Source organism: Rattus rattus, chromosome 5, assembly GCF_011064425.1.
Source record: "Rattus rattus isolate New Zealand chromosome 5, Rrattus_CSIRO_v1, whole genome shotgun sequence".
Taxonomy (NCBI): Eukaryota; Metazoa; Chordata; class Mammalia; order Rodentia; family Muridae; genus Rattus; species Rattus rattus.
The window spans coordinates 128,410,722-128,422,490 of NC_046158.1; the positions used below are offsets into that span (position 1 = coordinate 128,410,722).

The 11,769-nt window shown below is 44.4% G+C and overlaps 2 protein-coding genes across 2 annotated transcripts in view; both read right to left on the reverse strand.

Annotated features, from left to right (window-relative positions):
• Positions 1–5,372, reverse strand: part of LOC116900676 (cystatin-9-like) — a 29,798-nt gene extending 24,426 nt beyond the window's left edge. The window contains exon 1 of the mRNA XM_032902381.1: positions 4,976–5,372. The gene's annotated coding sequence lies outside the window, so the exon portion shown is untranslated. The remainder of the gene's footprint in view (positions 1–4,975) is intronic.
• Positions 5,373–7,355: 1,983 nt separating this feature from the next.
• On the reverse strand, positions 7,356–11,241 carry LOC116902079 (cystatin-C). The gene is made up of 3 exons (XM_032904370.1): positions 10,948–11,241; positions 8,503–8,616; positions 7,356–7,679 (listed from the first exon to the last, which is right to left on the reverse strand). The coding sequence occupies exons 1-3, from the start codon at positions 11,170–11,172 to the stop codon at positions 7,596–7,598; spliced, it is 423 nt and encodes a 140-aa protein (XP_032760261.1). The 5' UTR covers positions 11,173–11,241; the 3' UTR covers positions 7,356–7,595.
• Between the last annotated feature and the right edge of the window lie 528 nt (positions 11,242–11,769).

Here is an 11,769-nt window from a genome sequence, read left to right on the forward strand (position 1 = left end):
TTTTCTCTAACTCACCCACAGGGATCACCAGCTGCTGTCCATTGGTTGGGTGTAAATATCTGCATTTGAGTCTTTCAGCTGCTTGTTGAGCTTTTCAGAGGGCATTTATGCTAGGCACCTGTTTGTAATCACAGCATAGTGTCAGTAATAGTGTCAGATCCGGGGACTTCCCCTTGAGCTGGATCCTTCTTTGGACCTGTTGCTGGACCTCGTTTCCCTCAGGCTCTTCTCCAGTTCCATTCCTGCAGTTCTTTCAGACAGGAAGAATTGTGGGTCAAAGTTTTTGACCGTGGGATGACAACCCCATTGCTTCACTTGATGCCCTGTCTTTCTACTGGAGGTGAACTTTACAAGTTCCCTCTCTCCACTGCAGGGCATTTCATCTAAGGTCCCTCCCTTTAGTCTGGACAGCCTCTCACTTCCCAGGTCCCTGGTACATTGTAGAGGGTCCCCACACCTCCCACCCCTGAGGTTGCTAGTGTCCATTCATTCTGCTGGCCCTGGGCTTCAGTACTGTCCACCCCCCAATATCTGATCATGTTCCTCTTTTCCCTCCCTGTCCCCTTTCCTACTCAGGTCACCCCCACCCCCAACCTGTGATTGCTTTCTTCTCCTTTCAAAGTGAGATTGAGGCATCCTCACTTGGGCCCTTCGGCTTGTTAACCTTCTTGAGTTCTGTGAATTGTATCCTGGGTATTCTGTACTTTTTTGGTTAACATCCACTTATTAAGAGTACATACCATGCATATCCTTTTGGGTCTGGGTTACCTCACACAGGATGACATTCTCTAGCTCTATACATTTGCCTGCAAAACTCATGATGTCCTTGTTCTTAATAGCTGAAAAGTATTCCATTATGAAAATGAACCACATTTTCTGTATCCATTCTTCCATTGTGAGACATCTGCAATATTTTCAGCTTCTGGCTATCACAAATAAGGCTGCTATGAACATAGTGGAACATGTGCCCCTGTGGCATGGTGGTACATCATTTGGATATATGCCCAAGAGTGGTATAGCTGGGTCTTCAGGTAGATCTATATCCAATTTTCTGAGGAACCTCCAGATTGATTTCCAGAGTGATTGTAATACTACCAGCAATGGAGTAGTGTTCCTCTTTCTCCACAACCTGGCCAACATGTGCTGTCACCTGAGGTTTTGATTTTAGCCATTCTGATTGGTGTAAGGTGGAATCTCAGGGTTGTTTTGACTTGCATTTCCCTAATCACTAAGGACTTTGAACATTTCCTTAATTGCTTCTCAGCCATTCAAGATTCCTCTGTTGTGAATTCTCTGTTTAGTTCTATACCCCAGTTTTTGATTGGTTTGTTTGGTTTCCTGGTGGTTAGTTTCTTGAGTTCTTTATATATTTTGGATATTAGCCCTCTATAGGATATGGGGTTAGTGAAGGTTTTTTTTTTTTTTTCCCTAATTTGTAGGTTGCTGAACTATCCTATTGACTATGTCCTTTGCCTTACAGAAGCTTTCCAGTTTCATGAAGTCCCATTTATTGATTCTTGATCTTGGAGCCTGAGCCATTGGAGTTCTGTTTAGGAAATTTCCTCCTCTGCCAATGAGATCAAGGCTCTTTAGTAAAAGTTTAGAGTTCTCACATTTAACCAAACATTGTCCCCTGAAGTCATTACTTCTCTTTGCAGGTCAGAATGGGCAGCCTTGTAATGGAAGACAGCAATGTTCAGAGCATGATACCTCCCCCATAAGCCATTCTCTCTCTTCCTCTTGGGCTCAGTAGGTTGGATCCTACAGTATGCTGAGAGGGATAGGACCATGTTCCAAAGTTTGAGCACTGCTGCTTGTCTTTAAAAGAAATTTCAACTTGGGAGACAAAAGCTGCAGTCGGGATATGCCTCTGGATGGCTGAGTGTCCAGTAAATTATCCAGATAGGCTGTACGGTGCAGGCAGCCTGTAAATGACCTTCAAGGCTCCTGGTGGATCATTGGTCTACACTAAGCATATGCTCATTGAATCAAAGGAGTTTTCAGAGGGACCATCAACATAGTGATCACCAAAGGCCAGCTTGGAGATAATGCCTAGCTTGCTGCACCACAACCAAGGGAATCCAGGTTAAGACTCAGTATCTAACATTTCTGTTATGGTTGTCAGGGGGGTAATATTTTTTTAAAGGTATGTATTATGCATACATATATATGAGTATGCTGTAGACATCTTCAGGCCTACAGAAGAGGGCACCAGACACCATTACAGATGGTTGTGAGCTACAATATGGTTGCTGAGAATTGAACTCAGGACTTCTGGAAGAGCAGTCAGTGCTGTTACATGCTGAGTCATTTCTCCAGCCCCCAGGAGGGTAATATTAAGAGTTAGAGTACACTCCTTGGCTAGGATATGCATAAACCTCTAGAATTGAGTAGATCAAAGAGCCAGACAAGGAGTCTATTTGATCTAAATAATCTATTGGTTACTTTTGGCAAAGAAGCTCCATTCATACCTGATGAATTTATCTGTGGGAAATAAATTTTTAAGTGTGGGGATCAGAAGAATGCAAAATGAGACTCCGAGTTCCATATTGCACAACCTGCTTCATAAAAAATAAAGGACTTGCACATATATGAGAGGGAATTTTAATCCTTAGCAACTTTCAAAATCATTCTGCAGACAAGTGCCATTTAATATACAGAACTGTGTGTGTGTGTGTGTATACATGACATGTATGTATATGATCCCATGGGTGTTTGTATGTATGTAATGCATGGGTACTTGTGTGAACGGCAGACAGAACTAGAGGTTGGCATTGATTGTCTTCCTTCACTGCTTTCCATCCTATTCTTTGGGGACGGGATCTTTCAGTGAACCTGGAGTGTACAAATTTTAGCCAGATTCATTGGCCAACGAGTTCTAGGGATCCTGTTGGCTTTCCTTTACCCCCAGCATTGGGGTTATACCCATGAACTGCCAATTCTGCCTTTTACATTGGTGCGAGGGAGCAAAACTCATGCCTTCATGTTTATTCAATAGGCACTTTGCTAACTGAGCCATCTCCCAGTCCAGTTTTTCCATATTCATCAACACACAGACCCTAATATATTTGCTTTTTAATACCATAAAAAAAAAGATATCAAAGTATATTGACTTCAACTTATGCTTATTAATTGATGTTTCAACAGGCCAGAAGGCAGTATTAATAAGACTTAATGAGTTACAAAAAAGGAAAGGGCATGGAGGAGGTATAGGGACGTTTAGGTGTAGAGGGACAAGTTTAGGGTGTCTAAGAATAGTGAGGGGAAGCTAGGGGTCTATACAGCCAAGATATGTTGGTGACATGTGGAATTATCAAAGGATAGATAAGATGTTCTACTAAAACCTGATATCTTTCCTTTCTTCTTTATTTAGAAATGATCAGGACAGATAATAAATATTTATGAACTTTAGCACAATATAACATTAAGATTTTATATTACTGAATACAATATTTTTGATATATTGTCTCTCTACGAAGCTCTGACTAGACTAGAAGTTGCTATATAGACCAGGCTGGCCTTGAATTCACAAAGATCCATCTGCCTCGGTTGTTAGGATCAAAGGCATATGCCACCATACCTGCTCCCCCAAAAGATGCTGAAACAATGAACAGTTCATTTATAAATGTTTTTCCACATATGTATACACCAACTTTACTTGTTATTAACAATTACACCTAAATTGCTCATGAAAATTTTACATTAATGGTGTTTGAGCTCAAGATAAAGAATTTGGGTTCATCTGAAAACACAGAAGGCAAAAAGCAACATCATTGCCACCACTACTCCCCTTCCCCCAACACACACACACACACACATGCACGCGACCAAGGACATTTGGAACAGAAAAGGGAAAGAATGGGGGAAAGATAATTAGAGATTGTCCATTGTGCAAGACTACAAATCCCAAGGAAAGTGACCCAGGGCAATAAGAGTCTTATGCAAGCACCTATGAGATGTTCTCTCACACAGAACCCACCCTTGATTATCAGGTTGCAACTTGCATTCACGAGAGCATTGTCCTGTTTAATTTTGTGGGTGGTAAGTTACGGCTCAACAATCTGAGAAGCAAAGATCCTCCCATGTAACACTTGGCCAATTCACTTGTTTTGCTTCTTCTAAAAATAGAGCTGCTGTGCTCTGACTTGCCCCCAGCACCACTAAGGGAAGCCTGGTGAGGTTCCACTCCTCAGCAGCTGGGTGAGGCCCAGTGAGGAATACTTTTCCTGAGAGATGTGAGCAGAGCAAGTGGGTCGGGGGGGCTCTCAGCACCTACTACTTGCCAGGGAGAGAATTTGTCCTCTTCTCAAGAGCCACTGCACAGCTAGCAGCTAGGAGGGCAGCTAGAAGGGCGCATGTTTAGAACATGCTGTTCCTAAGAATCATGTTTCTTTGGAAAATGAAGCAGAAGCAGCAGTGTTTTGGAATATGTCCAGATTAGCTTAAAAAAAGTTAAGGAGGAAAAATAAAACCAGAAAGGAAATAGCGCTGCTCTGAGTTTAACTTTCATGTTTCAGCTCGATTCAGCTGTGGTGCCTGGGCTTCCCTTCCCTAGGAGTTGCTGTGGAGGACATGAAGGATGTAGCTAAGAGGCACACTCTGTAGTTTTAAATCAGTAGAGTGGCCTTGATAAACTACATGACCATGTCCAATTAACCAACAGCCTTAAGAGCAAACACTGGGATTCCCAAGAGAAGAAGGCCTTTGGCCTTAAGCTGTAACACACAAATCCCATTCCCTGAGAGGCCTCCCAGTCACATGAACTGACTCTTGGAAACCGGAATTTCTCTTTCTCAAAGCAAGTGCTGGAAGCCCCATTCTTCCTTTACCTGTTGTCTTATAATAGGATGTAAAACTCTGTTGGGCATGGTGATGGATTTCATAATTGTGGTCTTCAGGATGCTAAGGCAGGAGAGTCATGGGTTTGAGGACAGGAAACTTAGTGAGACCCCCAAAGAAAAGTTCTCTGGCTTACCTCATTTAACATTCATCACAGGACTCCCATTGTAGAAAGTGTCCTGCCGTATGAATTCAGAGCAGGGCAGATGAAGAGAGAGGCCAAGAGTCTAGACAAACCTTTCTCTTGTTGGGTTCTTTACTTGGTCTATTAGCATATTAGCACTAAATCAGATTCCTCTTTCCCAGTTGCACTTCTCCACATATGTTGGCTAGTTTTTATGCCAACTCAACACAGGCTAGAATCATTTTGGAAGAGGGAACTTCAATGGAAAAAACATCTCCAGAGGCTTTTCTCTTCCTGTTGCCTGTGAATCTGGGTATAGAACGCTCAGCTTCTCCAGGACCATGTCTACCTATGAGTTGCTATGATGATAATGGACTTAATCTCTGAAAGTGTAAGCAAGCCCAATTAAATGTTTTATGTGTGTGTGTGTGTGTGTGTGTGTATGTATATGGGTGGTCCTGGATGGTATAAGAAAGTAAGCTGAGCAAATCATGAGGAGCAAGCCCATAAACAGAACTCCTCCATGGCGTCTGCATCAGTCCTTGTCTGTAGGTTCCTGCGTTGAGTTGCTGCTCTGACTTCCTTTGGATGACGGAGCACAAACTGTTAGCTGAAATAAAACCTTTCATCCTTAAGCTTCTATGGTCATGATGCTTTGTCACGGAAACAGAAACCTTAACTATGGGTGACTGTGCATGTGCAATGACTCTTCAAAAGTGTTCTCCAAAAGAGGGCCCTAGTGTTCCCAGATGTGGGACGTAGGGATGGAGATGGGAGAATGGAAAGGGCATGGGAGCTCATGTTCTTTTCCCAGACCCACTGCACATTTTACCCGTCTACTTTGTATAAGCATAAATGACTTTTTGTTGTCTTTTGCTTTATTACCTCTCACAAATACTGCTTTCTTTTTTTTCAAAGCTTTGAGGTATTCATGCATTGAGCAAATCTACAGGTGTCTCTTTTACAGTGTGATCACTTCCTGGCTTTGTGTCACATTCTTAAATTTTCATAGTACTTCTAACTCTTGCATTAGTAATGGTGCTCTGTGATCTAAGGTTATAACCTTAGATGGTACTGCTGTAATTGTTTTGATGTTTACTTTTAATTGTCAACTTGATGTGACGAAGAATCACCTGGGTAGGGAATCTCAAGGATTGTCCAAATCAGCTTGTCCCATATTTTATCACAACTGAAATGAGACTATTACAGTACCATGTGATATTGGGGTTGAACTTGGGCCATGTACATGCTGTACAAGAATTCTACCACTCAGATGCATTTCCAGCCAGCTCTAAGTTTTTATTTTGAAGGAGGTTCTCACTGAATTGTCTAGGCTAGCCTCGAGTTTAGACTCCTCCAACTTAAACTTTCCAAAACGCTGAAACTGCAGTATAGTGTCAGCAATGTCAGCACAGCTCCACAGGTTGACTCCTTCCCAGTCTTGCTAGATCTCCTCAGTTCTCTGTATCTCTTTGGGACATGATATTGAAAATAGACCAATGAGTCATCCCACAATGGATTCTAAGTTTCAAGAGGGAAAGCAGCCTTAATTAACCACTTTTAAACAGAGCCGTCACTCAAACCCTAGGTTGTTTCCCTTTCTGTTCTTATGAATAGCATAGCTAGAAAGGAGCATGGACAAGCTTGAGAGTACAGTTATTTTATGCCATTTATCTTGGATATATAAACAGGTGAAGAATTGTTAGACTTATGGGATGCTTTCAGGATAAGCTAAGCAGTTTTCCAAATCATTTTCACCAATCTCACCAGCTGAATTGGGGTTCCAGTTGGTTAATTTCTCTTTTTTCGATGGTAGCATTAAGAATGAAGTGGGAACAGATGCTTTTAACTTACCTTATCCTCGGATTTATGATAAGCATTCATGCATGTGTTAATATCAGTTTGCATATCTCCTTTATAGATGACTATAAATGTCTATAAATATGAGACTCTTTACAATTTTTAATTAGGTTGTGGTTTTTAAAAATTAACTTAACTTAAAAATGAAATTGTCTTAATTTTATGGTAACATCTTTTTTACATTTTTTTTTTTTTTCCTGGAGCTGAGGACCGAACCCAGGGCCTTGTGCTTGCTAGGCAGGCGCTCTACCACTGAGCTAAATCCCCAACCCCGGTAACATCTTTTTTAAAGGAAGTTTGCTTAGGTGGTTTTACTTGTTTTCAATAGCTCTTTATGAGCAGAATATACTGTGTAAAAAGTTTTTTAAAATAAAAATAAACAAAAAAATTAAAAATATTTTGAAAAACTAGGTCATTGAAGCAAATTTTATGAACATTTTAGCTGGATTAATATGTACTTATATAATAAAGCTCCTGTTTTCTGGCTTTTCTTGCTGCAGACAAAAACAACTCAGACAGAGCCAAAGGATCTTTTTTTAAATTTTTTAATTGAGCAAGAGCAAGGTATGACAGGTACTGCAAGGAGAAGACTAGAACCAGGGGACAGCTGTTCTGACGTGCAGAACCTGCCTGCAGCAGCTTCTTTACTGTCTCCTGGTGGGAACACCCTGGAGATGCCCTCCAGAGCTGGAGCACCCTTCTCAGGGATAAAACACTACAGGGAAGGGGAACAAGTAAGGGACCATTGGCATGGTCCTATGAGACTCAGCTCTTAGGCATTTTTGCAGCTGGATTTTGTCAGGGTGTGTGTGCCTTTCCAGGGCACGCTGTAGATCTGGAAGGAGCAGAGTGCCTTCTGCAAAAGGGAACAAAGAAGAACAATCAGCGTGATGCTATAGCTAAGACAAGTACCCATGCCAGGACAGCGGGACAGGTGTACGCAATGACGGAAACGAAACACCTTCCCCCTTCTGAGTCCCGGGACACTTTGCAGGGTGTGATCATGTCTATTACTGGATGGCATGTGTCCCCTTTCCTGGCTCCACAAGACCATAGTCTTCAGCCCCAGCACAGCTTGTGAAGGTGTGGGAGCCCTAGAGATCAAGGCAGTGGAAAAGGCTCAGGGCCCATGAGCCCTCTACCTAAGTAGTAAGAGGGGCACCAGGAAAGCAGCACAGGCATGGGACACACCTCTGAAAGTGGCAAGGTAGAGGGAAGGGTGATAAGGGAAATGGAGCTATCACCACAACCATGGTGTCACAGGAATCAGTTACACCACAGAAAGCCTGCAGTCGCGGCAGAAGAGACATGGAAGACGTCAACCATTAAATAGGTTCTGTTCCCTTTCATGTGGTCTTGGCAGGTGGCCCCAGTTAGGATTAAACAGAGCCTTTCTCCCCAGCAAGAGTACTTGTAGTTGCCTCTAGTTCAGTAGGGATAACTGTACATCAATACCCCAATTCCCAGGATAAATTCATTTGGCAATTAAATTAATCATGTGTACATAAACCCTTCCCCTACATGGGCACACACATAGCATTGGCATGAACATACATGTGCCCAACATCCACCTGTATCCATTCATGCCATTCCCTACTCATGCACTTCCCCCACACAATGTAATACTTATCAACACCGTTGCCCGTATGATTGCCCTTAGGACAATAACAAGTACATACCCTCATCAGATGGGGCTGGTCGTGGAAAGGACAGTTAGTCAAATTTGTCTGGGACTTGGTACATGTAGTTCGGCCCATCTCCACATCCAAATAATAGTTTATTCCAGCCACAAGCTACAGTGAAAAAGAGTAGGATTCAACAGTCCAGTCAAATCATTTACACACAGCTAGCTGCCTTCCATCACAGACCTGAAGTGTTTACCTAGGACTTATGCCTGGATTCACAAGCAGCCAGAAATCTCACCCACAGAGAATACAAGCTAAATCTTCCAGACACGTGGCCTCAGGCTGTTAGTAATTCTTTTATTCTGAGCAACTCTGACAAGGGTATCACATGTAGTTGAGTAAGAGGAGAAACAGAGCATAAAAGGCAAAAGCTCGGACTGACAAACCTTTCAGAGAGTCAGAAAGGAAAGCATCAGGGGAAAGACAGCCAGGGCGTTCTAGGAGCCTAGGATTGTTCTGAGCATAAGCAAAGGCTTTGGGGCGCAGCACGGGATTAACTCAATCCTGCTGACTGTGACTCCTCAGGCTTAGACACTGCCACTGGAGGAGAGCCAGACCTTCTCCATTTATAGTGCAACCTAGAGAGAACACATGTATTTACCCACGGCTCCCTCCCTCCAGGGACAAGAGGACATGGGATGCTTCACACACAGGGATGTTTCAAGTCAGAGGAAAGACAGCCCTTAAATGTCTTGTCCTTCAGTAAGATTCTCCAGAATTTCCTCAAGCATATCATTCACCTGTAGGTCTTCCACTTGCAATTTAAGAATGGCACTTGTCCCTCTCCCCAGAATGATGCATGCCAGACCAACTTGTCAGAAATGTAAGGACAGACTGCAGACGGAGGGACCTAGTGGGAGGTCTGGGCAGGGTTCTGTGTATTGCCTTGTGGGACCAGAAACATAGCTCTTGATTTGGGGAATGTCCTGATTTTCCTACCAGTCAAACGAGACCCACAGAACAAATAACCTATAACTCCCTACACTTTGCTCCATCTGTTGCCACAATTAAGAGGTGCACTGGCCATTGAGGTCCAAGGCAGCTGGGAAGTGGATGGCTTTTCTGAAGGTTGATCACAGCAGCAGGAGAAATAGAGCAGGATTTAACTTCTTTGTATTTTCAAGGGAAGGTAGAAATGAACTTTATCCACTGGGATACAACCCTTTGTGATCTAAAATCTGGCCCTCTCTTGGGTCAACTTTGGGACCTATGAGCTCTGGCTGCTAGTTCCTCTGTCAGAGTCTAGATCTAAGGTAGTCTCCTTCTGCTCAGTGGGAGGAGGGTGATTTGTGCTTATCTTGGGGGCAATTAGCAAAGCCCCTGAGGCTGCTCCCAAGGACATTCCAGGGTCACAACTAGCGGGAAGCTAGACAGCACCTCAGAGAAGACTCAAGAGGGGACCTGCCTGGTGACCTGCACCAACATTAGAGTCAGAGACTCAGTGCCAGTCTACAGTCACGTGTCTCTTAAGGATAGGAGCCCCTTCTGAGAAATGTGCCCTGGGGACACTGTGGAGAATCAAAAAGCACAGGTAGAAGCTAATATGGCTGCAGTATCCATCACAGGGTCATTTACCTTTGAGGACCACCCTGTCACAAACCGAGTCATGACTAAAAGGAACCTCAGCAAGTGGCAGAGGGCTGATCACCACAGCTGTCTGGACCATTCCACATTGCTAAGAACAACAGCAAGGCAGCGCAGGCAGTGCTCAGAAAAAACACAGCAAAACAAAACAACCAGGCTGCCAGACCGCATAGAAATAGCTCTTGCTAGGAGAGTCCACAATGGTGACCAGCAACTAAGTGAGGCTTTGAGTTTAGGAACTGAGTATCTGTGGATTCCCAATTTTCCAAATGGAATCTTTGGTATGTAGAGAATGCCCTTGTTTTCAGGAAGTGTTTACTCTGAAAGTATTCACAAGAATGAGTGACTCTAAACACCCACCCAGGTACATATGCTCCTGAATAGAGCAAAGAGGTGGGAACAAACAGGGCCAAGTATTTACTGGAAGGATGGGACGAAATCTGCCTGTCCGTCAGAAAGTTTCAAGTAGGGCGCTTATTCAATGAGAATTACTTATCCTTCTCCCAGGTCATTAGCAGTTGACATTGACCCCAGGTGGATAATGGTGGCGAACTGAACCCAGGCAGCCTTTGACCTACATCTTTTAGTACCCCGCTCGCTCAGTGGTCTTTGGGAAATAGAGCTAGGAGGACAGGTACCCACACGTTGTGCTCTTCTGGGTTCCAATATAAACAAAAGAGGAATGACCCTGTTAACACATTGAGGAGGGCTGAGAAGAAGGGAAGGACCACGCTCCCAAGAGAAGCACAGCAGTTGACTAAGTCCCTGCAGTTGCAAACCGCGCCCTAGCCAGGGGAGCCTGGGTGGAAGCGGTTTGGAGACTTCTGGAGAGCAGGGAACAGCGGGGACACGTACCTGCTTACGAGCTCTCACCACCTGTATGGCGCGGCTGTGGTACGCATCGTTGCTGCCCTTGTTGTACTCGCTTACGGCGAAGTCCAACGCTCGCTGCACGCCCTCCTCGCTGGCATCTGCCTCCTGCGGAGCTCCCAACAATCGCGGGGGTGGCCTGGAGGTTCCGGCCCAGGCCACGGCCAGGACGGCCAGCAGTAGCATCAAGGAGCGCAGCGGGCTGGCCATGGTTCGGCAGGACAGAGTCGGTGCAGAGGAGAGGACAGCGCAGCTTTTACCCAATTGTCAGAGATAGAGACCAGCCCTCCTCTCTTGGCTCCTCCTTTTCCGGCGGCCACCCTCCCTTTTCCGTCTGCCCTCTAGCCCTACTCCTGGCCCCGCCTCCTCCTCCGAACTGCCCCGCCCTCTGTCTTCTGTCAGCTTCTAGTCTGCTTTTGCCCCAGTCAGATAGCTCTTTAAGAATTGGTCAACTCCCATTACCACTCCCTCGCCCATCTCCCGCTGAGCCTTCCCCCTTCCTGGCTTTTCCTTCCTTCTTCACTTTTAGCTTTCTGTTCTTCCCAGTTCCTTTTCTTCAGGGCGTTCTTCCACAGCTTCCCCTTTCACTCTTCAGTTCCCTGTTTCTTGCAGTCTGGTTTCAACAGAGAAGTCATTGCTCTCTGGACCCTAAAATGTCCATGACATCCGAACTCTGTTTCTCCAGAAAGGAAAAGGGCAGCCAGTCTTTAATTTCCCAGATCTTCAGAGTTCAGCTTTGATCACTTGATAGAGAGCAGGATCACTCTGAGCAGGGCTGTTATCTCAGTTTCCTGCAGGCCTGGTCCT

Excerpts from the sequence above, each read along its gene's own strand:
- LOC116902079 (XM_032904370.1), bottom strand. The coding sequence starts at position 11,172 with ATGGCCAGCCCGCTGCGCTCCTTGATGCTACTGCTGGCCGTCCTGGCC. Across the intron at positions 8,617-10,947 it reads TGGTGAGAGCTCGTAAGCAG|CTTGTGGCTGGAATAAACTA; the intron begins GTACGTGTCCCC and ends TTTTCACTGTAG. Across the intron at positions 7,680-8,502 it reads ACCAGCCCCATCTGATGAGG|AAGGCACTCTGCTCCTTCCA; the intron begins GTATGTACTTGT and ends TCCCTTTTGCAG.